A 26,191-nucleotide genomic window follows, 5' to 3' on the forward strand; every position below is an offset into this window, starting at 1 on the left:
TTAGTGTCACTGGCATTCTGGGAAAACAGGCAAGACGGGCTGGCAGACAGGCAGAAATCCCATCTTTCCTTGGTAAATGTCCTTGGTACTTCCTCCCTTTCCTTCACTTCACTTTGCTGGGCTTGATCAGATTGGCCTGGCCTGGCTGGAAATATGCAGAGGCCTCCCTAGCTCAGGCCCGAGTTAAATTGCAGTCAGGTCTCTTCATGTTGGGATCATGGAGGTGCCAGTGCGGGTAAGTACTAAAGGCATCTGCTGTCTGATTGACAGTGAGCAAAGGTAAGAGTCACTCCCAAGTAACTTCATTGCAAAACATTAGCAAACTGAGGATAGGAATAATTGCTAAACAACTGTTAATGCAGCACAGGTCACAGCATCAAGGATTTGACCAAACAACAACCTGTATTATAAAATGTACCAAGCCCTTGTCCAAGCAAGCAGTTAGCATCAATAGCCTTTACCTTCACATCCACCAGGTAGATGTTCACCATGCTGACCTTCTCACACTCAAAGGTCAATTCCAACTTCCGGATGTTGTTGAAGTTTGTTAACTGGTTTATAATATTGAGTTTGCTGTTAATAACTTGGCTGATACCATACTTGGCTCCGACCAACAATGTGATAAATGATTCTCTGTCCTGCAGCTGAAGAAGTTGCATTTCATTAGAAACTTATTAAAAAAAGTCAAGTTTAAAAAAATGAGCCGGGTTTCTGTTTCTCCCTACGTACCAGAAGGGTTGCGTTAAAGGTCTTCCCTCCATATGCTCGAAGATCACTCAGTATGTTCAGGTAATTCAGCCGGACTTGTGCCGTGGATATCAGTTGCTTCAAACAGAATGAGTGTATTTTAATATACTGGCATGGAAAGTTATTTTAATGAAAAGATGTCCCCAGCAGCGTTGCACTTTTGGCAACATTTATCAAAAATGGTCAAAGACTTTCAATGGAAAATAATGGGAATCCCGCCTGGAATTTTCTAACTAGTGATTCAGTACAATGACAGCAAACACCTATCAGCAAATCAAGTTAACCCTGTGATTACATCCTCTTTAAACTCAATCTTGCATGTTAATAAAGACCCTACAATAATTCTCTCCTTCAATGCATAAAACATGATTTTCAGCATTTCCTTCCCAGACATAATTAGATTACTTACAGTGTGGAAACAGGCCCTTCGGCCCAACAAGTCCACACCGCCCCGCCGAAGCGTACCCACCCATACCCCTACATCTACACTTTACCTAACACTACGGGCAATTTAGCATGGCCAATTCACCTAAGCTGGGCTGTGGGAGGAAACCGGAGCAAACCCACGCAGACACAAGGAGAATGTGCAAACTCCACACAGTCAGTCGCCTGGGGCGGGAATTGAACCCGGGTCTCTGGCACTGTGAGGCAGCAGTGCTAACCTCTGTGCCACCGTGCCGCCCACAATAGTTCTGAATTTTCAGATGTCTAGTTAATTTGCCATCTTCACATTTTGATTCCATTATTTACCAAACTAATCCAGTTGAGTTTATTATCATAAAACAACGAGGCACACTTCCTCTGATTTGAAAGAAATTAATGGAAAATCCATGTGATGAATACATTTTATCTTTTATCTTTGTTGCATGGATTTAAATAATTGTTTTACAAAAAAAAGTTTTAATATCAAATAACTAATGTATATTCATGAAGCTCAATTTATCAAAGATATTCTTTATATTGTGAACAGTTGGTTTTCCTCCCTAAAATGTAATGTCTGCAGTTAACACTGGGGATCACAAAGTGGCTGATAGATAATGATGAGCAATTTCAGGGGCTGATCAACTTCAATCTTTCATACACAAAAATATTGAAATGCTTAACTGGGCTTACAATATGAGAAGATTTAATTAAAACTTTTGACCTAATTATAAAATATGCATCTTTGAAACTGCAATTCCCAAGAAAGCAATTTTGTTTAAAGCACTCTTTACAAACAAGCTTCAACTTAATAGTGCTGGTTACAGTGGAATTTCCTACATCACTTCACAGCTGAGTAGGAGAATGTCTAAAGAGGGGCAGCAGAGGTAGAAGCAGTGGAGGAAAATACACAACTGAAGTCTCTTATTGAGGAATACAGCAGCAGAAAAGACAAACACATGACGAGGTTAAAAGGATATGGACTTGGAGGTCAAGTAGGAAAAGTTTCCTAGAGATGTATAAGACCATACAGGGATTGTAAAAGTGTTATTAAAATGCAGTATATGGAAAAAAAAATCGAAGGGTGATTCAGGATAATGGATAATTCTGCACTGGTGCGAAGATTATCTTGAAGCACTTAGGATGAGAAGTAACTTACAGGCACGCATTAATGATTGGCTGACTGATAGAGGAGGTGATAGCCTAGTGGTGTTATTGCTGTTTTGTTAATCCAGAGACCCAGATAATGCCCTGTGAACCATTTGAATCCTGCCATGGAAAATGGTGAAATTTTAATTCAATAAATATCTGGAATTAAAGAGTCGAGTAATGATCATAAATCTATTGCCAATTGTTGGGAAAACTTCATTAATGTTCTTCAAGGACAAAGCTGCCATCCTTTGATGGGAGGTTCTTTACTCAGCGAGGTAAAAACAATGACTGCAGATGCTGGAAATCAGATTCTGGATTAGTGGTGCTGGAAGAGCACAGCAGTTCAGGCAGCATCCGATTTCGAAGCTACTTGGATGCTGCCTGAACTGCTGTGCTCTTCCAGCACCACTAATCCAGAATCTTTACTCAGCGAGTTTTGAGTTCATGGAATGCCCTGCCAGTAGCAGTGGTGGACTCTCCCTCTTTATGGGCATTTAAGCGGGCATTGGATAGGCATACGGAGGATAGTGGGCTAGTGTTGGTTAGGTGGGCTTGGATCGGCGCAACATTGAGGGCCAAAGGGCCTGTACTGCGCTGTATTTTTCTATGATTGAGATATTAGATATTCCATAAAGAGAATTAAACAAGATTCCATGGTACGATTTAAAGAACAGTAGTGGCCAATATTTACCACTCAGCCAACATTTTATTAAGATACCTTAGTTAGTTATCGTGTTGTTGTTTGTGGGAGCCTGTTTTGTGGAAATTGTTTGCTAGGATTCCTGTCCTATAATAATGACAACATTTCAAAACAGGTTCACTTGGTCTGAAGTATTTGTGACTTCTTTTGTGAAAAAGAATATTGTTTAGTACATGTCTTTCATTCCTTTAAACAGGCCTCAATGACCTTGGGTTAAGGGATAACAGTTCAGATTCTGCCCTTGATGATGGCCATAAACTCAGGCTGGATTCAAGGTGGTGGCAAATGGAGAAAATAGAGAGTTTAAAAAGAAATGTGATCCTTGGACACAATGAAGCTTAATTTCAATACAGCGCAGAACAGGCCCTTCGGCCCTCGATGAAGCTCGATTACAAGAGGGGCAGACCAGTATGTGTCATCTGCCAGTTTTATCGGGTTTTTTTCCTCTGGGTATGACAGGGCTTCATTGTGATGCCCCCGACAGTTGAATACAGCAACCATTCACGACCAGGTTCCCATATGAGGAAAGGCCACTTGGACAAAGCACCAAGGAATGAATAATGGCAGCAAAACCAAAAACTCGGAATGAGCTAACACCATCAGGAGATGGAAACAGAGAAAACTGCAAAAGTTTATTTTCTCCTCCTTTAATAATTCACGAATACAGATGTGATCTGAAATGCAACTCAGACACATATTTAAGAGGCTTTAAGAAGTAACAAATAAACATTTCACTGATTCTTAGAAGGCAAAGAACATTCACACCTTACACCGGCCTGCTTTAGCAACAGTATTAAAGTGTAAAGGGAAATATTTTCTCTTCAGTATAAAACTAGAAACTTTTGCACTTGGGATAATAACCTCTTCACATGTTCCTACATGTTTCAATGAAGTCACCTCTGACTCATCTAAACTCCTATATAGGTCCAGTTTAGTAAAGCCCTACACTAATCACAATGCATTAATATCCTTCCATACATATGGTGATCAGTATTGTACACAGTGCAGTAAACAGATTCCATAATCGTAATGTGCAAATGAACGATAATTATTTTGCTTGTTTTCCTCATTGAGAGCTATCGATTCTCTTGGACACAAGAAGAACGGACCAAGTGTTTGAAATACTCTTGTGCTATTGGATCAGTGGTTAGCAATGCTACCTCACAGTGCCAGGGACCCGGAATCAGTTCCAGCCTCGGGGGACTGTCTGTCTAGCGTTTGCATGTTCTCTCCGTGTCTGCGCAAGTTTCCTCCAGTTTCCTCCCAAAATCCAAAGATGTGCAGGTTAGGTAAATTGGCCATGCTAAATTGCCTATATTGTTCAGGGATGTGTAGGTTAGGTGCATTAATCAGGGGTACATATAGAGTCGTGGATAGGGGAATGGGTCAGGGTGGGATACACATCAGAGGGACAGTGTAGACTTGTTGGGCCAAATGGCCTGTTTCCACACTGGAGGGACTCCATTCTATGAAATCTCCGGAGAGCAGGAAGGGACCTTGGTTTAATGACTCATTCAACAGATGGCACCTTAAGCATTTCAGCATGCCCTCATTACTGCACTGCAACATCAACCAAGTTACTTGTTCTCAAGTCTCCAGAATTGGACCTGATCCACAATGTTTTTGACCAAATGGCAGGTGCGCTACACATCGAGTCATGGCTTATGAAACAGCACAATTTTATAAAACAGCAAAACCACCAAGAAAGCTGTAAATCTGAAACAGATACCTGAGAAAGTTGGAAATATTCAGCAAGTCAGGTAGCATGCTTGGAGGGAGGAAAACAGTTAACATGGGGAATGCTTTGTCAGCACTGAGAGCACTTTAAGATGTAACAGTATTTAAACAAGGCATAAAAAACACTCAAGGGTATGTGCAGAAAGAGCATCTGTGATTGGGTGGAAAGCAGTAAAGATTAATCTTTTTTTAAAAACTCACTTTCACCTCTGGATAGCCGGTTATACAGAATTACCTTTTGTCCTGGTGCAATCAAGCTATGATTGTTCTTAAGGTGATAGTTAATAGCCTTTCTGATATCTTTCTCTCTCATGTTATGAAGCAGCGTTGGTGAGACAAAATTCTCAATTCCCCAATCCTTCCTGAAAATAATAAGATTGCATTTAAAACTATTTAACTCCAAATCATAGAATTTTACAGTACAGAAAAAGGCTATTTCACCCATTGTGTCTGTACTGGCTCCCAGAACAGCTATGATATTTATGACATTGGAAACTATTCCTCCAAACCACTTACCATTCTGACTTGGAAATCTATTGCCATTTCTTCACTGTCACTGGGTCAAAATCCTGCAATTCCAACCCTAAGGGCATTGTGGGTCAATCCACAGTACGTGGACTGCAGCAGTTCAAGATGGCAGCTCACCACCACCTTCTCAAGGGCAACAAGAGATGAGCAAGAAATGGTGGGCCAGCCAGCATCACCCATGATTTATGAGTGATTTTGTTTTAAAATCCCGTGTTCAATTAAGTAATAGTTGCATCTTCTGCACAATGATGGTGGAGTTGGAACAAAGAACCCTACCTCATAGAGCCATCTGGTGATCTGAAGCTGCAACTACATTGCGACAGTTGCCGTAGAGATTTCCAATACAGGGAGTGTCTGGTTTGCAAATGGGTTCCATTCTGGAGTTTGTTCACAAGTTGGTTTGTACACAAGGCAGCACACAATGCAGGACAATGGAAAGCAGCTATTCATAAGTACAGGAAATGTTTGGCTATCTGGTCGTTAAAGTTATGAACATGCAATGGAACACATTCATAAGTACAGTCAGTTCTGCTATAATGCTATTGTTCTGTTCTTGTGCAAACCTGTGTTATAAGAAAATCACGTAATAGCAGCACCATTTAAACTAATGGGGCCATAGTCGTGTTATACTCAAAAGTTTACACTATAGAAACAGTGTCCCCAATTCGTCAATTATGTTATAGCGAATTCACATTAACAAAATGCGCACTACAGCAGAATGATCCGTATGAGCATTCTTAAGGTGGACGTTTGTAAATCAGGGATCCCTGTAAATGAGTCAGAACCTTGGGACATCCCAAAGTGCTTTATTGCTAATAAAGTACATTTAAAATATGGTCACTGTCATGATAAAAGAAACATTGCAGTTAATTTGTACACAGCAATTGCTGACACACAGCAATGAGAACTGAAAACCTGATTTTGATGAGCAATAAATATTGGCTAGAAATATCCAATGCATGTTGGATTTTTTTTTAAAAACTCTTGTTTTCTCAGGAAGAATATACCAAGTACTGCACTTCTGCTTCCTAGTTGTGAAACCTGAAAGACTTCAGAAAAGACTTGCAAGGATATTGCCTGGGTTTGGAGGGTTTGAGCTAAAGGGAGAGGTTGAATAGGCTGGGGCTGATTTCCCTGAAGTGTCAGAGGCTGAGGGGTGACCTTATAGAGGTTTATAAAATCATGAGGGGCATGGATTGGGTCAATAGACGAAGTGATTTCTCTGGGTGCGGGAGTCCAGAACCAAAGGGTGAGAGGAGAAACATTTGAAAGGGACCTGAGGGGAAACTTTTTCACACAAAGGGTGGTGCGTGTAGGGAATGAGCTGCCAGAGGAAGTGCAGGAAGCTGGTACAATTACAAAATTTAAAAGGCATCTGGAAGGGTATATCAAAAAGAAGGGTTTAGAGTGAAATGGGCCAAGTGCTGGCAAATGGGACTAGATTAAGTTAGGACATCTGGTCGGCATGGACGGGTTGGACCAAAGGTCCGTTTGCATGCTGTACATCTCTATGACTCGACGACTCTATCAGTGGACTGCTGTTACAGCTATTGAGGTCACACTGACAGGGCCTGGGAGTGAAAGGTGTCTGGGCCTGTTTTTGTGTCAGTAGAGATTGATGCTAAGTTGACTTCCATTCCTATCCTAATTTAAATTCGGGTCTGGATGAAATTTAAAGAATTACGAAGTGCCAGGGAGTTAGTCTTCAAGTAGAGGACTAAAAATAAGAATCTAGGATTAATTACACTTAAAGAGTAATTCTATGACATGTTAGTGAAGTAACTCATAACTGAGAAGTTCCTCTCGCCTGCAGTTTCACAAACACTGAGTGCTGTCAATGAGGAGTGTCCTTAATGAAGGGTCGAGTTGCTAAACTCATGCAAACAGTGCCTCACCAACAGCAAGTTCCTCCAAACAAACACCTCACTAGCTCGGAATCTTATGAACAAGGTAACTGACTAATAAAGAATCTCCTTAATAAGGAGTTTCAATAAAAGGAAGACTAGCTAATGAAGGATCACACTAATGGGAAGATTTGCCAATTAAGCAGCCCACTAAGAAAGTGTCTGACTGATGAGATGGATTATGAAACAGGGGTCTTTCTATCAAGAAGTCCAGAAAGTGCCGTGTGAACATAGTGTGGTGTGAGGTGCAGCTGAAGCACTGCCCAGTTCAATCTGCTGAATGTATTGACTCACTCAATGTACTTCATGGAGACTTTCTGAGAATGCTTGGAGCTGAGGATGCATTCCTGAATTTGCAGTGCTGCGAGACGGATAGCAGTGTTGCATTTCATCTCCATCGCAAACTTCTCCTGCAGCACATCATTGCAACTCTGTAAAAGAGATTACTAAAGGCAACACACAGCCATCTAGAAAATATCCACACAAATTGCCACCACTTACAAATGCTTTCACAAAATTACAGAATAGAATAAAACTATGCAACAGAAAAATGCCCCTTGGTCCATCAAGTATGTGTTGGTCAAAAACCCCTTTTCCAGCACTTGGTCCATAGCTTTGTCTGTCTTGGCTTCGCAAGTGCATTGTGTTGCTGCTGGTTCTTTGAATGATCTGTCCAGTTAAACCAACACCCTCGTTCTTTCCTTGTAGCTCTACATATTTTCTTTACAACTACATATCCAAAACTAATCAAAGGCTCTATGGTACAGTGGCAGTGTCCCTACCTTTGAGCTAGGAGTTTTGGCTACAAGTCCCATCTGCTCCAGAAACGTGTAAAAACACCTCTGAGCTCTGAAGGGAGGTGATCATCTAGTGGTACAACTAGACTGTTAACCCAGATAATGTTCTGGGGACCTGGGTTTGAATCCCACCATGGTAGATGCTGGAAACTGGAATTCAATAAAAATCTGGAATTAAAAGTCTAATGATAACCGTGAACCATTGTTGGCGAAAAACCCACCTAGGTCACGAACATCCCTTAGGGAAGGAGTCTGCCATCCTTACCGTCTGGCCTACTTGTGACTCCAGACCCACAGCAATGTGGTTTGACTTTTAACTGCCATCTGGACAATTCAGAATGGGTAACAAATGTTAGCCTAGTCAGTGATGCCCTGATCCCATGAATTAATTTAAAAAACAGGCTGAACAGAAATTATCTACAAACACTAAACAAATCTTACTGCCAAAGTACATCCACCATTCTTTTTCAGGCAGTGAATTTCAGATTATAACACACTGAATATAAACCTTTAACCTCCTTTCTCTTAAATTATTTTTCTGCTGCATGGAATCCTGAGATTCCTGCAGTATCTTCCAGAACCGGAAGTCATTGAAATCTACAGGACTTCTGAGAGGGAGCATTGTTCATCTGCTCACTGTTCTTTTATCTTAAACCAGTGCCTTCTGGTTAGTAACCAAAGTGAAAATGGTGAAAAGTTTCTTTTCATTTACTCAGTCAAAGCCACTTGTATTTATAGACACCCGTATTAAATCTCCCCTTAAGTTTCTCTGCTCTACAGAGAACCACCTCACTTTCTCTAGCTGCTACAAAACTCAAATTACCAATCCCCATATGTCAACTATAATTTTAACCATGAATACAGAACATCTCACAAATACCAAAATTGTTGGATGTACGAAAATGAAGTCCATCTAGTTCACCATCTGCAATCTTGCTATACTAATTGTACAGTGATAATGTTACTATTATCTAATCATGGTAATTCATCCCTAACTATTAATATACAACAGATGCAGACAACACGTGTGCAAAACCACTGGAGGTGGGGATTTTGGCAGATCCAAAGTCACCCATTTCTCCTAGACCGGTCACACTTACCAAATGTCATGTTTATATGACACATCCAAAGTTGCTATTGTCTGAAAGTAATCTATTTAATTTTTATGTGAATCGCCCAAGCTGATTTACTCCACTCCCTTAGAGGTATGTTCCACAACGTCCTCATTGAAATACTTTTAAAATTCATTTAGGGAATGAGGATGTCGCTGGCCAAGCCAGCCTCTAATGCACATCCCTTAATTATCCAGAAGGTGGTTTCAGAGTGAACCACATTGCTGTGGGTCTGGGTCACATGTACAGAGTTTCCTTCCCTGAAGGATTTTAGTGAATAGGATGAGTTTTTCCCAACAATCAACATTTGACCCTTAATTCCAGATAATTCAAATTCCACAATCTGCAGTGGCAGGATTTGTTCCCAGGCTCCTAAAACATTAGCTGGGTCTCTGGATTAATAGTCCAGTGATATGAGCACGAGGCCATAATCTCCCCTAATGTACTTCAGAGTATTAGTTTTGAATATATTCCACTTTAAGTGCAAATACGTCCTCCGGCTTTATCAATCTTGGGAAACAGAACCTTATTTGGTGTGGTCAGTCATGATTGTTATAAGGGGCTTACCATGATCCTTATAATGGGCTTACCATGAACCTTCATGTCAAATAGATACCTGTGAGTAGAGGTATTCAAAAGTAACTGGATCATCTTGTAAAAGTACAAGTGGATCTCTTGGCAGGAAACAAACCCTGAAGAGACACCTATAATCACGGGGCTCTCGCTTCTGGACCACCTGTGACAAGGTAGAAAACATTTATATCAGGAATTAACTTCTTATTGTCACACTGTGGAAATAATCAACAAAAAAATTTCTTTAAGCTTATATTTTAAGAAGAAGCATTTTGCACTGGGTGGTGTTGTGAAACAGAGGAGGGAAGCTTCTCTGGATACATTTGTTGATATCAGCCTAGATTTCCTTTTGTTAAATGGAGGCCCAGTCCCCAAGTTCTTTAATTACTTGCAATGCAATGCTATTTTTAACAGTCTCAATAAAACTTGTTATTTCTATGCTGAATCAATTTTCACATACATTTTGCAGTTGAACATACGAAACATAAGCATTAGGAACTGGGGAAGGCCATTTGGTCTTTCTAGCCTGCTCCACCATTCAACAAAATTATAATTAACATGTAACTTAACTTCACCCTCCTGTACTATCTCCATATCCCTTTGTTCTTTTAGAACACAAAAATCTGCCACCCTCTACCTTGAATAGGCTCGATGTCAGACCATCCTCAGCTCTCCAAATACAGTTATCCAAAGATTCACGACTCAACTCTCTATCCCAGTCCTACTTGAGCAGCATCTTATTCTGAGGGTGTGACCCTATGTCCGAGATTCACCAGCCACGTGGGAACTTACAAAGGGGGGGAGTGACAGCCAAGGGGAAGGCTCTCAATGTGGACACAGCACCCGAAGAAGGATGGACCACCACTCTCTTTCCTCCTATCTTTTAACCAGTCTGCCTAAAGAAAGAGCTGACCCATGCCAAATATATCATGGCTTCGCCATTTAGATCAAGTTAACAATTCCAAATACCTGTTAATTTCTTTTAAAAATACAGTCTAGTTGCTGATATTGGCACTCACTCATGTACCTTCATTTTATCAGGAGCAGGTTGGAGTGGACAGGAAGGCAGTAAATTAGCCACCTGTCATATTTTATGTTACATGGGACATTAAGAACAGTCCCATAGATTTCCATTCTATCTCCTCGCATTCTTCTGAACTTCAAGAAACACTGAATTCATTTACTCAACTTTCCAACATAAGACAATCACCTCATTCTAGGAACCAGTCTGAGCCCCTCTTCTACTGTCACATCCTTCCTTCGGTAGATGGACCCAAACAGTACACAGTCGTTTAGGTGTGACCTCACCAATATCTTGGAATTGTTGTGCGAAGACTGTTTGACTCCTACATCCAATCCAATTTTTTATCCAAAGTGAACGTACAATTTGCCTTCCCAGAAAAGTGATTACCAGGAAATACCACAGGTAATGCAGAGAGACATCTTCTTCACTCCTATGTTGTCTAATATTGATCAGCATTTCTGAACCAGAATTTGATAAAACCAAGAGATGCTGCTTTGTTCAAATTCCATTTACAAAGTCTCCAAAAATAGAACTTTTCTTTAGGCTGCAGCAGATGGAACTATTTAAAATGCCAGACTTGGACAGCAGTCCAATGTTAGGTAACAAAGCCAACAGATATAGAGGCAAAACAGAAGTTGCTGGAAGAGCTCAGCAGGTTTGGCAGCATTTGTGAAGAGAAATCAGAGTTAATGTGACCCAGTGGGTCCAGTGACCCTTCCTCAGAACTGATACAGAGGATGGTTAAGGGTTTCATTCTGTAGACGTACATGTGGGTAACTTTAGTTGTCTACTTTAAAGCTCGCAAACTCTCAGGGATATCACTCCTTCATGTACACAGTCCACAGAAACCCCAACATACCTGCTCAATGATTTCATCATCATGTAAGAGATAGACCTTGGTGATACTGTATCGTTCCTTCAAAACCAGGGCAAAATGTTCAATACAACGGATGGATAACTTTGACTTCAGGGTGAGGATGATATCCTGTCAAATTGCAGAAGAAAGGGACAATAAAATTAATTTCTTATTGCCTTTCTGAATTTCCTGTTGAAGATATACGGTCTTATTACCTATCCCCAACTTTCACTCACACAATACTCCTCTTCTATTGGCTGATTCCTGGGACAAAGGGGTTGAGTTCTCAGGAACGGCTAAACAGGTTCGGCCATTATTCACTCGAGTGTAGAAGAATGAGGGGTGACCTGACTGAAACATATAGGATTCTCAGGGGACGTGAAAGGCTGGATGTTGAGAAGATGTTTCCACTTGTGGGGGAATCTCAAACTCGGGGACATAGTTACAGAATGACATGGAAAGGAATTTCTTTTCCCGGAGAAAGGTGAATAGCTGAATTCTCAATCACAAAGAGTTGTGGAGTTGAGATCCCTGAAAGTATTTAAAGAAGCACTAGGTAGATATTTAAAATATTAAGAAGTGAGCATGAAACAGGAGTTGAGGGCTGGAGCAGATCAGCCATGATCTTGCATAATGGCAGGGTAGGAGTGAGGGAGCTAAATGGCCGACTTCTCCACTTGTTCCTTATGCTCTTATGATCTAAGAAGACTCCTAAGGCAACATGATTATAAGCATTGCAGAAATAAGAAGGAAATAGTATTAAATCATCCCTAACATCCTGCCTTACTCACTGCCCAAGTCTGCAGTCCCTGTTCCATCCACAGTCTATATCCGCTCCTCCATTGCTGTGGGAACCCCCTGCTCGATCCAGTGTCCCAACCCCATCCTCCATCCACTCTCCCAACCCCATCCTCCATCCACTCTCCCAACCCCATCCTCCATCCACTCTCCCAGCCCCATTCTCCACCCATTCTTCGAACCCCTTCTCCACCCACTCTCCCAAACCCCCTTCCCCATCCACTCTCCCAAACCCCCTTCTCCACCCACTCTCCCAACCCCCTTCTCCACCCACTCTCCAAAACCCCTTCTCAACCCACTATCCCAACCCCCTTCTCCACCCACTCTCCCAAACCCCTTCTCCACCCACTCTCCCAAACCCCCTTCCCCACCCAGTCTCCCAACCCCCTTCCCCACCCAGTCTCCCAACCCCCTTCTCCACCCACTCTCCCAATGCCCTTCTCCACTCTTCCAACCCCCTTTCCCATCCACTCTCCCAAACCCCTGTCCCCATCTACTCTCCCAATCCCCTTCTTCACCCACCCTCCCAACCCCCTTCTCCACCCACTCTCCCAACCCCCTTCTCCACCCACCCTCCCAACCCCTTTCTTCACCCACCCTCCCAACCACCTTCTCCACCCACTCTCCCAGCCCTCTTCTCCATCCACTATCCCAACCCCCTTCTCCACCCACTCTCCCAACCCCCTTCTTCACCCACCCTCCCAACCGCCTTCTTCTCCCACTCTCCCAGCCCCCTTCTCCACCCACTCTCCCAACCCCCTTCTTCACCCAACCTCCCAAACCCCTTCTTCACCCACTCTCCCAGCCCCCTTCTCCACCCACTCTCCCAACCACAATCTCTCTCCAATGTCCCAAATCCCTTCCTCATCTATTCTCCCAAACCCCTTCTCCACCCACTGTACCAACCCTCTTCTCCACCTGCTGTCCAAACCCCCTTCTCCATCCACTCACTACATCTCTTGCTCTATAAATTGTCCAAACCTATGCACCATCCACAATCCTGGTGCCTAATATATCGACTCAGAGGGCATGAAGTTCCTGTTTTTTCTCACACTGGCTTTAGGTGGTGAGTAACGTACCCCTACCCTTGGCTGTGAAGACAGTCAGAGCTAACTGGTAAGCCTGGGTGAGTTTCCTGGCCCTTCATTGGGCTCAATGCTAGTATCCTGGGTTGTCAGAAACTGCCTGCCAATCAGAGGCTAGCAGCCTTTGAGTCCTGAAGTCAGGCAAGGCCTGCTCATCATGAGATCCAGCTGCAATAACACAAGTCTTCTTTATCTTCTTGTCACAGGGTGGGAAGGCGATGGGGGATGGTCAGGGAGTTCAGAGGTAGATGCCATTTGGGGTAAGTGGAGATCCCCTCCCAATCCGGCAGCGAGGTCACCCTGGTTTTCCAGGGAAACCAACCACCAGCAGGAATGTAAAGAGAGAGACGTCGAAGGTGGTCATTTGAGGCTCTTCAGTGGCCAATAATTGATTACTTAAGACCTTAGCAGATTGAATAGGTTGCCCATGGACCTTCTTGACTAGAACTAATTGGTGACCAGACGTAAAGGGTTGGGGGGGGGGGTTACCATATCTCCCAGTACCTCTGCCATTGGCAGGACAGAGCCCATTGTAATTAGCAGTCGTTCTTGTTTCCCTTTCCAACATCTATTGTCTGTCCTGTTCTGTCAACGTCTAAAAGCTTTTGAAAACTTTTTTAATTGCTGGATACATTAACTTGCAAAGATGGAAAAGCATTTTCGGAGTTGACTTATTTCAGTTATCATACATGAACCTTGACAATCCTCACTGCAGAATTTGGCCTTTAGTGGATAAATACTTTCATCCATTTTGCAGTGAATACAAGACTTTGGATATGAATTGAAAGTCAGATTAAAAATCAAGGGTTGACCGACAAGCCTACATCAATAATTTTTGTTCTATGTTTTGTTTGCTATTCTGCAGATTCGGTTGCTTTTGTATACTGTTCATGTGCATTAAAGAAAGGGACAGCATTTGGACAACACATTTTTATCACCAAAAGATGTTCCAAAGTGCTTTAATGCCAAAAAGCTACTTCTGAAACATGATCAGTATTGTACCTCAAAGTTCGCTCATTTCACAGATTACCAGATGGCTACGGTATAATCAATCTTGCTCTTTCAGTTCATAACCAAATTAAAATCTCAAAGAAATTATTGAACTATGATTCCCTTCCAACCTTCAATGTCTCCAGACTATTAGACTTTGGATTGACATCCAGTACTGATGAGAGAAGATTTCTTCAAACTGAATACCAGAAAGACTAAAGCTATTATTTTCAAGTCCTGCCATTCTCTAGTTACCAATTCCACCTCTCTCTCAACTAGCTGAGGCTGAACCAGACTTTGCAACCTGGGTACCACATTTGACCAGAGATCTTACCACAAATCCACATCATCACTAAGACTGCCTATATCCCACCTCAATACTATTGCCTGACTCCATCCTCGACTCATCTGTTGCTGAAACACTCGACTGCAACTTAATTATATTGAGGTCCGAATTCCTGCCCGGTGTCCCATCTCCCACCCTTCATAGATGATAACTTATCCATAAATCTGTTGCCTCCATTTAACTTACAAGTTCCTCTTCACCCGAACCCTGTCTCTTTGGTGTACACTGACTTGACCATTATCCTTCATTTCAAAACCCTCCATTTTCTTGACCATCTTTATTTCTGTGTGTCCTCCACTCCTACCATCCTCCAAGACACCTACATTCTTCAAATTCTGGCCTCATTCAACTCCCTGACTTTAAACATTCCATCGCTGATAGCCAAGATCAGCATTTCCCTGCCTTTCCATCCCTTTCACCTCCTTTAAGACACATCTCTTTCACTAAGAGTTTTATCATTTATCCTAGTATCTCTTTATATGATTTGTGTCAATTTTGGTTTCATAAATGTCCTGTGAAACACCTGAGTAAATACACTCTATAAATGCAGATTGTTGTCATTGATGTTGTTAATAAAAATCATTTTAATATAAGGAGCAGATCAGAATACTGAGACTCTGAAATAAAAAAAATAGAAAAAGCTGGAAATAATAAACCTGTCAGACTGTATCTATGGAGAGAGAAACAAAATTAAAGTTTCAGCATTAATGAAGAGCATATTTCAGAATTAGAGAGAGTTGGAGATGTAACAGGTTCAAAATGAGTATTGCAGACAGAGAGCAGTGAGTGGTGAAAGAGAAAAAGGAAAGATCTGTGATGGAAGGCAGGAGAGATTAAATGACAAGGTGGATGATTTCACTGGGCAAAACAGGATGTTGATGAAACAAACATTGGTGATGGAGTAATAGTGAAGAAGGTTATCTCAGAGTACAATAGGATCTTGATCAGGTGGGTCAATGGGCCGAGGAATGGCAGATGGAGTTTAATTTAGATAAATGTGAGGTGCTGCATTTTGATAGGGCAAATCAGGGCAGGACTTATACACTTCATGATAAGGTCCTGGGGAGTGCTACTGAACAAAGATACTTAGGAGTGCAAGTGCATAGTTCCTTGAAACTGGAGTTGCAGGTGGTGAAGAAGGCATTTGGCATGTTTGTCAGTGCATTGGTCAGTGCATTGAATATAGGAATTGAGAGGTCATGTTGCAACTGTACAGGAAACTGGTGAAGCCACTTAAAGAATACTACGTTCAATTCTGGTCGCCTTGCTATAAGAAATACATTCTTAAGCTTGAAAGGGTTCAGAAAATATTAAAAAGGATGTTGCCAGAGTTGGAGGGTTTGAGCTATAGGGAGAGGCTGAATAGGCTGGGGCTGTTTTCCCTGGAGCGTAGGAGGCTGAGGGGTGACCTTATAGAGGTTTATTGAAATCAGGAGGGGCATGGATAGGATGACTGGTCAAGATCGTTTTCCCGGGGTAAGGGAATCCAAAATTAGAGGGCATAGGTTTAAAGTGAGAGGGAAAAGATTTGACAGGGACCTGACAGGCAACTTTTTCACACAGAGGCTGGTGCATGTATGGAATGAGTTGCCAGAGGACGTGTTGCAGGCTGGTACAATTGCAACATTTAAAAGGCATGTGAATGGGTAGATGAATAGGAAGAGATTAGAGGGGTATGGGCCAAATGTTGACAAATGGGACAAGATCAGATTGGGATATCAGGTCAGCATGGTTGAGTTGGACCGAAGGGTCTCTTTCCGTGCTGCATGACCCCATGACTGTATGACTCTATAACAAGACAAAAGAACAAGCTAACTCATTTCAGTCAAACAGCCTGTTCCTTGAATTTGGAACCAGTCATTTATTGGATGTTTATGTCTCACTAGTGCTCCCAGAGGAGACCTCTGTTTAAAGGTAAGGTGCTTTATCTGAATGATAAATCCAAATCAATCTCACTATTATTTATATTAATGAATGCTAGATTGCCCATAGCAACTTCCATGGTTAGATAACAAATCTGAGTCTTTACTACACATCGTATTGAGTGAAATATATCCCTGGGATCACTTAGTGGCCACAGCTTGTAAAAACATTATGGCACTTGAATGGAAATGTTGATTTACAACATTCAGTGTTAACAAAGCATAAACAAAAATTGTGACAATGAAAAGTAACATTTGTAGACAGGAACGAATGGTCTAGAATTGGTTTTTAAATCAGAATTAGATTTTAGGTTTTATTGTCACGTGTACTCAAGTATAAAAGTATAGGAGTATGGTGACAAGTTACAATGCCACCACACACGGCACCACGTCAGGTACAAAGTTAGGGACAGCACGGTGACTCAGTGGTTAGCACTGCTGCCTCACAGCGCCAGGGACTGGGTTCGATTCCAGCCTCAGGCAACTGTCTGTGTGGAGTTTGCACCTTCTCCCTGTGTTGACATGGGTTTCCTTCGGGTGCTCTGGTTTCCTCCCACAATCCAGAGATGTGCAGGTTAGGTGAATTGTCCGTGCTAAATTGCCCACAGTGTTCAGCGATGTGTAGGTTAGGTGTATTAGTCAGGGGAAATGTAAAGTAAAAGGGTAGGGGAATGGGTCTGGATGGGATCGTCTTCAGAGAGTCAGTGTGGACTTGTTGGGCCAAAGGGCCTGTTTCCACACTGCAGGGATTCTATTCAATAAAAGTTCTACCTATTACAAACTTTAGGTACAAAAATAGAGAAATAAAGAAAAAAAGCACCATCATCTCTCTCCTACATCTTTGTCACTAATGCTACTTTAATCCATCGACAACTGAATTAAAATTTTTCACTCATTTACTGCCCTCCCCACCAAGCCCATCCCCAACACCTCCTCCCTCCCTCCTACCCCACCCCCAGTCGATGGTTAAAATTAATAGTACATTCAAAGCTGAGCAAAATCAACAAATGGGAAAATATCACAGCAAGGAACAAAGAACACTTATAGCCATCATTACCTTCACTGTTGTATTTTTCTCATATCGAAAGGCTTTGGTCTGTCCATTTTCCAAATACACCTTGAGAACACTGGGCATGAAAAGTAGTGAGTTACCCTGCGGGAATGATAAAACACAAAATTCTAGGATTATTTATGAAAACAGATAAGCAAAATAACATAATAGACTCCTCATTATCGTTGTTACAAATACTAAAATGAGGGACAGCAGAGAGAGTGTGTGTACGCATATATAAAATATATAGGTGTGGATGTATTTGTGCATCTGCATGTGTGTGTGCGTGCACATTTATGTTTCTGTGTATCTTTGTCTGTGTGTGTGTATGCATTTGTGTGTGTTTGCCTGTGTGTTTGTATGTGTCTGTGTTTGTGTGTGTCTGCATATGTGTGCCTGTGTGGGTGTTGGTATCTGTGCTTGTGTGTGTGTCTGTATCTGTGTCTGCGTATGTGCATATGTCTGTGCGTGTGTGTGTGTGTGTACCTGTTTTTGTGTTTGTGCCTAGTGATATGTACAGTTTGCCTCCAATATCCCTCCTGGAGTTTCAGATCCAATCTCTCCAGGTATTCATGAAGTTCTTGCTGTCATTTTGTTCCAAAGTTCACTCACATACACACATCCATAGAAAAGCTCAGCCAATCCTTTGGGATTAAACAATAAAAAAAACCATCACAGCCACAGGAGTTTTCTATGGTTTTGTCCGGAGACCAGGCCAAACAAAGCAACTGGTTTGGAGGGACCACACTGAAGATCAGGAATCCAGAGTGGGGTTGAGGTAGTGTGCATCTTGTGCCTAAAGTTCCAGATTTCCAGCCTTACTAAGGGCCTTGTGTTAGGTTTAGATTAGATTCCCTACAATGTGGAAACAGACTCTTCGGCCCAACCAGTCCACAACGACCCTCCGAAGAGTAACCCACCCAGACCCATCCCTCTCTGACTAATGCACCTAACACTATGGGCAATTTAGCATGGCCAATACACCTGACTTGCACATCTTCGTGACTGTGGGAGGAAACCGGAGCACCCGGAGGAACCCCACTGGGAGAACATGCAAGCTCCACACAGACAATCGACCAAGGCTGGAATCAAACCTGGGACTCTGGTGCTGTGAGGCAGCAGTGCTAACCATTGAGCCACCCTAAGTGTTGCCCTAAGTAGAGTTGGTAGATCTAATGAAGGACATACAGTTACTTCAGATTAGTGAAAGAAGGCCTCAAAATGTGGCTAGTTGGAGGGCACTAAATTTTGATCTGGGCATCCAAAAAAGTAGTGGCATAACTGAGAGTTGGCACCATGGTATGAAGTATCAGGGGATCAAATGTCCACACACGTCTGGAGCACAAACTGTTTTTAATAACCTGATGGGGAAGACACACAGGTTCCTTCCAGTTCCACATTACCTGTAGGGAGGCAGAAGTAGGAAACCACAGACCAGTTATGTGTGGCACCTTATCAAATGCTTTCCAGAAGTCCAGATATACTACATCTGCAGGACCCCCATTACCCACTTCACTTGTTACATCTTCAAAGAGCTCTAGCAAATTAAATGAATTACTCTTCATAAAGAAAATGAATTATTCTTCATCAAACCACACTAACTGTGGTGGGTTGTGTTTTACTTTACAAATGTAATACTACTTAATAATGAATTTAAACAATTTCCCAATGACAGACATTAAACTAACCATTCTGTGGTTTCCTACTTTCTATTTCCCTCCCATTTTGAACTATTGTCTTACATTAGCAATTTTCCATCCACTAGAACCTTTCCAGAATTCGGGACATTTTGGAATACTATAATTAATGTATCCACTATCCATGCTGTCACTTCCTTTAAGACTATACTGTATAGGTCATCAGATCCTGGGGACTTGTCTGCCTTTAATCCCAATACTTTGCTCAGAATTTTCTCCCTATTGATGGTGATTGCTACAAATTCTACCTTTTCTATAATCTCTGCATTACCTGTTACCATTGGGATGGTTTCAGTGTCTTCCACTGTGAAAACTGAGGTAAAAAATCGATTTAGAGTCTCTGCCATTTCTGTGCTCCCCACTATTAACTCCTCAACCTCGAAAGGGCCAACATTCATTTTAGCTACTCTCCTTTTTATATACTGATAAAATTATTTGCTGTCTGTTTTTATATTTTGAACTAGTTTTCTTTCATAATTAACCTTCGTTCTTTTTATTACTTTTGAGTCACGCTTTGCTGGTCTTTAAAAGTTTCCCAATCCTCCAGCCTGCCACTGCCCTTTACAATATGGCATGCCTTAGTTTTTGCCCTTATAGACAATAGACAATAGACAATAGATGCAGGAGTAGGCCATTCTGCCCTTCGAGCCTGCACCGCCATTCAATATGATCATGGCTGATCATTCCTAATCAGTATCCTGTTCCAGCCTTATCTCCATACCCCTTGACTCCACTATCTTTAAGAGCTCTATCCAATTCTTTCTTCAAAGAATCCAGAGACTGGGCCTCCACTGCCCTCTGGGGCAGAGCATTCCACACAGCCACCACTCTCTGGGTGAAGTAGTTTCTCCTCATCTCTGTCCTAAATGGTCTACCCCGTATTTTTAAGTTGTGTCCTCTGGTTCGGCACTCCCCCATCAACGGAAATATGTTCCCTCCTGCCAGAGTGTCCAGTCCTTTCATAAGCCTATACGTTTCAATCAGATCCCCTCTCAGTCTTCTAAACTCAAGGGTATACAAGCCCAGTCGCTTCAGTCTTTCCGTGTAAGGCAATCCTGCCATTCCAGGAATTGACCTCGTCAATTATGTTATCTTTAACTTCCTTAGTTAGCTATGGATGCATTTATCCCTCTTATATTCTTTTCTTCCATTCTAAATATATTTTAGTTGGAGGAATTAAATATCTCCTTTAATGTTCATCAATAGTCCTACATTTTAGTCTTTCCACCTGGTCCACTAGGGCCAAATCTGTCGATTTCCCTATGTAATTAGCTTTGTTTAATTCTAGAATGCTAGTATGGGACTCAGGTTTCACTCACGCTCACCACAATCAACATTATTCAGGCCCTCAGGAAGCATAAAGCCAAAAGGCACCTAGTGTTTTATAGAAAAATACAAGTTACCCAGTCCAGAACATACTGGGAGCAAATCAGATTAATTATAATCTGGCTGAACTAGTCAGTGGGCTAAATGCCTGCGGAAGGCACAAACCTGTGTGTGGCCATTGACAATCACTTCCTCAGCAAAGCGTACTTTGACTGGGTTGCTTTTCAATCTGGCTCGCTTTTCTTCAGTAATAAATGATGACTTGGGCCCCTGTATACAAACAGAAACCATGACACTTAAACAACAGCTTTGGCGTTTTGTGTTGACAATGTGTGGCAATTGGGAAAGCCCTGCACTGATGTTTTGAGTTCCAAAAGTTTGATTGTAACCTAAAATACGAACATACAAACAAGGATTAAGAGAGTAGGCCTATGAGCCTCCTTCACTCTTCAATAAAATCATGGCTGTTCCGATTTTATTGTAGGATCCAGGCCCTTCAGCCCAACAAGTCCACACCAACTTTCCAAAGAGTAACTCACCCAGACCCATTCCCCAACCCCTGACAAATGCACCTAACCTACACACCCCTGAATACAATGGGCAATTTAGCACTACCAATTCACCTAACCTACACATCTTTGGACTGTGGGAGAAAACCGGAGCACCCAGGAGGAAACCCACGCAGACATTGGGACATTGTGCAAACTCCACGGGGTCACCCGAGGCTGGATTCCTGCATCTCCCTGATAATCTTTCAACTCCTCAGTCATCAAGAATCTGTCTATCTCTGCCTTAAAAAATATTTAAATATTCTGCATCTACTGCCTTGTGAGGAAGGGAATTCTAAAGGCCCACAACCCTTTGAGAGAAAAAGGGTTTCCTCATCTTTGTTTTAAATGGGTGCCCCCCCCATTTTAAAATAATGATCTCCAGTTCTCAGATTCTCCCACAGAGGAAACCTGAATTTTTTCAGCATTCGTTCAAGACCCCTTGAGATCTCAGATGTTTTAGTTAACTCATTTATAACTCTTCAAAACTCCACAGGATACAAGCCCATCCGGCCTAGCCTCTCCATCTAAGGCAATCCACTTATTCCAGGTATTCCTTCTCTGAACTGCTTCCGATGTGTTAACATCCTTCCGTAAGTACAGTGACCAATACTTTATACAGTACTCCAGATGTGTTCTCCCCAATGCCCTGTAAAATTAATGTATAACCTCCCTACATTTGCAGTTAATTCCACTTGCAATAAACCATTCAAATTGAGCCATGTGACCTTTTGTATCCATCTGAAAGAGGACATGGCATCTCGGTTTAATAATTCAACTCTAAAAGTGTAGTGCTTGCCTCAGTCTTGCACTGGAGCTCATCCAATATCCCCGTAATATCATGGACTTCTAGCTAGATAGAGAGAGCTGGAGGTCTAGTTGATGGGTGTTGCTCCACTTTAGGATATGCTGAGATTAATGATCAAATCTTCATTTGTATCCTGCATAAAGCTTCTTTGATTATGTAGCTTGATAACACATCACACAAGACAAATGGCCACTGAAGCATGAATCAAACCCTTCTGATGTGAGCTGGTTGAATTTGTGTCAAACTTGGACCCGTGCACAGTCTCATCAAGCCCCATCAAATGTTAATTGAACATAAAGCACCATCCTGTTCTGAGTCAGGTGGCTTTCTGCAAGCTTACTTCAAGACATCTAGTTCTCTTAATGCTAAGGAAATAGGGTCAATTGAAGTTTTCAAGACTAAGCTTGATAGAGTTTTGTTGGAATACTCAGCGACAGTGAGTAGACAGAGATGAGGTACAACTGACTGAAGGAACAGGCCAAATAGCCTGCTCCTGTTCTCGTGTCCAAGATCAAGTGCTCACTGTAGATGTCAGCATCCATCCCAGCTATACATCCGTTATATCTGAGCTGAGAGGAATATCATGTCATTCAAACTGCCATTGCAAATGCCAGACTAAAGTATTTGGGAATGAATCTGAATCACGTCGAGTGAATCTCTTCTGGACTGCAACGAGTTGCGAAGAAACCCATAGAATCCCGACAGTGTAGACACAGGCCATTTGGCCCAACAGGTCCACACCGACCCTCCGAAGAGTATCCCACCCAGATCCATTCCCCTACCATATAACTCTACATTTCCCCTGACTAATGCACTTAACCCACACATCCCTGAACACTATGGGCAATTTAGTAATTTAATATGGAAACTTCACACAGACAGTCGCCCGAGGCTGGAATCGAACCGATGACCATGAGTAGCATTGGAAAGCTCTGCTTTTTAAAGTCGAAAGGTTGTACTTACTGAGGTATTTCGCAGTACAGTCACTGTAACAGTGTTACCACATTCCCTGCAATAAACAATTTGACAAATATTAAAACAATATGGGTCCAGTGCAGAAAAAAAAGGACGCTTGACTAAAACCTGCAAAATTAAGCTCCTGGCGCAGAATATTATTTTCTGAGATCACAGGCTTGAACTTAACACCAACACATAAGACTCATAAGAGTTGAACAGCGTGGAACCAGACCCTTTTGTCCAACTTGTCCTCACTGACCAGACATCCCAATCTGATCTAGTCCATCTATCTCACTCAGATTGTAGTTCAATGTTAAAAATAAAATTGCCACTATCTTACAAGACCCATGGGACTGCGCTCTCATTTGAGAAAGAGAGGTGACTGGTGAATTAGAATTAGGTTCATTGTCACGTGTACTCAAGTTACAAAAGTACTGGAGTGCAGTGAAAAGTGTACAATGTCACCAACACACAGTGCCATCTTAAGTACAAAATACCGAGATATAAATCTCAGGTATAAAATTAGAGAAAATAAAGAAAGAAGTTACAGAACATGACAGATATACACAGTATAAGTTAGGAAAATAAGAAATAATGAAATAAAAAGATTCACATTGCAGTCTTACTATTGTTGGGGGTGGGGGTTCAGAACTAGAGGGCATAGGTTTAGGGTGAGAGGGGAAAGATATAAAAGGGCTTGAGGAGGCAATGTTTCACGCAGAGGGTGGTGCGTGTATGGAACAAGCTACCAGAGGAAGTGGTGGAGGCTGGTACAATTACAACATTTAAAAGGCATCTGGATGGGTATATGAATAGGAAGGGTTTAGAGAGATATTGGGCTAAGCGCTGGCAAATGGTACCAGATTAGGTTCGGATATCTGATCAGCATGGATGAGTTGGACAGAAGGGTCTGTTTCTGTGCTATACATCTCCATGACTCTCTGACTCTATTAGGGCTTTCTGTAATGGTAGTGGTTTAACTTGAACCTCAGAAAAGGGGAAAGGTTGAGAAGGAGAGTCCTTCATGGTAACCAATGTCTATACAAAGACACCAGCATCAGAAACATTTCTGGTAATCAATAGTACTAAAGCTCCAGTGTAAGTCCAGAGTTCAGATACAAAGGGCGAAGATGTCTTCCTATAAGCAGTCTCCCACAGCCCAGATTAAAGCAGAGTGAAGTCTAACAAAGACGTCAGCCTTATACATTCTGGATTTGATCCTGAACACATTAGAGATTGAAATACATCCAAAGGAGTACAAGTCATAACTCAGACCATACTTAGTTTTACATAATCGGTTCTTACAAACCCTGCCTCCAATGTTTGGCATGTATTTAAATTGGGATTGCAGTGAGGTTTTCTACACAAGTGGGAACTCCATTCTATATATTCTGCTAAACAGTTCTTAAGATCCAGCCAGACAACACTGTTTAAGCCCAAAACCCTTGAGAACACCTTTGACAGGAAGCAAATCAAATTCAGTAAAGTTACTGAGAAATTCTTTTGTAATGATCCCCACCTTAGCACTGAATCCTAGAGCTGCAAGCATTGGAAAGGAGAAATATATTCCAACAAAAGAGACTCTGGGTTTGACAAATGCACACGCGACATACATCTTGATTTGGTTTATCATTTATGAACAATCTTTAACTTAAAATGCTTTCTTTAACTGCATTTCTGATAGAATACACTGAATTGTAAATAGTGGGACTATGGATACAATGGAGAATTCATCTTAGGTAAGCAAGCAAGAACTCAACTGTGTGGATAATAGAGTGTTCAACTGTGTGTATTTTATGGAGAAATTGGTTGTACGTGTAATGGGGTACTGGTTATTTGTGTAGGGTACACAGCGGAGCATTCAATAGTACTTGAAATGGAGTTCTTGATTGTGTGTATATGGAGTATTTGACTATATGTATATTCAAGTATTTGACTGTATGTGTAACCTGACAGTGCATATATCAAAGAAAGAGAAAGTGAGGACTGCAGATGCTGGAGATCAAAGTCGAGAGTGTGGTGCTGGAAAAGCACAGCAGGTCAGGCAGCATCCGAGGAGCAGGGGAGTTGACGTTTCGGGAAAAAGCCCTTCAACAGGAATAAAGGATTTCTGATGAAGGGCTTTTGCCTGAAATGTCGATTCTCCTGCTCCTCGAATGCTGCTTGACCTGCTGTGCTTTTCCAGCATCACACTCTTGACGCATATCAAAGCATTCAATTGTGCATACAAGTTTGTCTTTGTATTTGAATTTTCAAATGTGTTTAAAATGGGGTATTCAATTGTGTTTGCATGTAATAGAGAACTAGGCAAGGTGTGTAATGGAATAGTCAACCTTGTGTGTGAAAAAATATTCAACAGTCTGTGTAATGGAATTTTCGATTGAAATGTCGACTGTGCGTGCAGCAGAATATTTGTCTCTGTGAGTAATTGAGAACTCAACTGTTTGTGTAATTCAATATATGTAATGGTTTATATTATAGAACACTATTGTGCAAGATGTCTCGGTGAGCTGCTGTAGAACTATGGAGACATATGACACTCAATTAAATCTTGTTGGTGATCTCCCTTTAGAACTGCAAACAATTTTCTACACTTTAGCTTTGTTTTATTTTCTGAGTTTGCCACCAACAACTTGCATTTATATAGCACTTTGAATGTCATAAAACTTCATAATTCAAACTTCATAGCACGTTCACCTATTAAAGAACTTAAAGACAGCCCTCAAATAAGGTCATAGCGATGTACAGCACAGAAACAGTCCCTTCAGTCCAACGTATCCATGCCGAACAGATATCCTAAATTAATCTAGTCCCGTTTGCCAGCATTTGGCCCACATCCCTCTCAACCCTTCCTATTCAGATGCCTTTTAAATGTTGCAATTGTACCAGCCTCCATCACTTCCTCTGGCAGCTCATTCCATACATGCAGCACCCTCTGCGTGAAAAGGTTGCCCCTTAGGACCCTTTTATATCTTTCCCCCTCACCCTAAACCTATGCCCTCTGGTTCTGGACGTCCCCACCCCAGGGAAAAGCCATTGGCTATTTACCCGAACCATGCCTCTCATGATTTTATAAACATCTTTCAGGTCACCCCTTAGCCTCCGATGCTCCA

The 26,191-nt window shown here is 41.8% G+C and overlaps 1 protein-coding gene across 1 annotated transcript in view; it reads right to left on the reverse strand.

Moving 5' to 3' along the window:
* The window catches only part of LOC140491367 (FERM and PDZ domain-containing protein 1-like), a 102,338-nt gene that overhangs the window by 24,973 nt on the left and 51,174 nt on the right, over positions 1-26,191 (reverse strand). The window contains exons 5-13 of the mRNA XM_072589450.1: positions 23,085-23,130; positions 20,931-21,035; positions 17,749-17,844; positions 11,554-11,679; positions 9,714-9,833; positions 7,483-7,619; positions 4,992-5,118; positions 730-825; positions 462-644 (exon numbers count right to left, since the gene is read on the reverse strand). Of these exons, the coding sequence (XP_072445551.1) occupies positions 462-644; positions 730-825; positions 4,992-5,118; positions 7,483-7,619; positions 9,714-9,833; positions 11,554-11,679; positions 17,749-17,844; positions 20,931-21,035; positions 23,085-23,130 (1,036 nt within the window). The remainder of the gene's footprint in view (positions 1-461; positions 645-729; positions 826-4,991; positions 5,119-7,482; positions 7,620-9,713; positions 9,834-11,553; positions 11,680-17,748; positions 17,845-20,930; positions 21,036-23,084; positions 23,131-26,191) is intronic.

Source organism: Chiloscyllium punctatum, chromosome 2 (assembly GCF_047496795.1).
Source record: "Chiloscyllium punctatum isolate Juve2018m chromosome 2, sChiPun1.3, whole genome shotgun sequence".
Classification (NCBI taxonomy): Eukaryota; Metazoa; Chordata; class Chondrichthyes; order Orectolobiformes; family Hemiscylliidae; genus Chiloscyllium; species Chiloscyllium punctatum.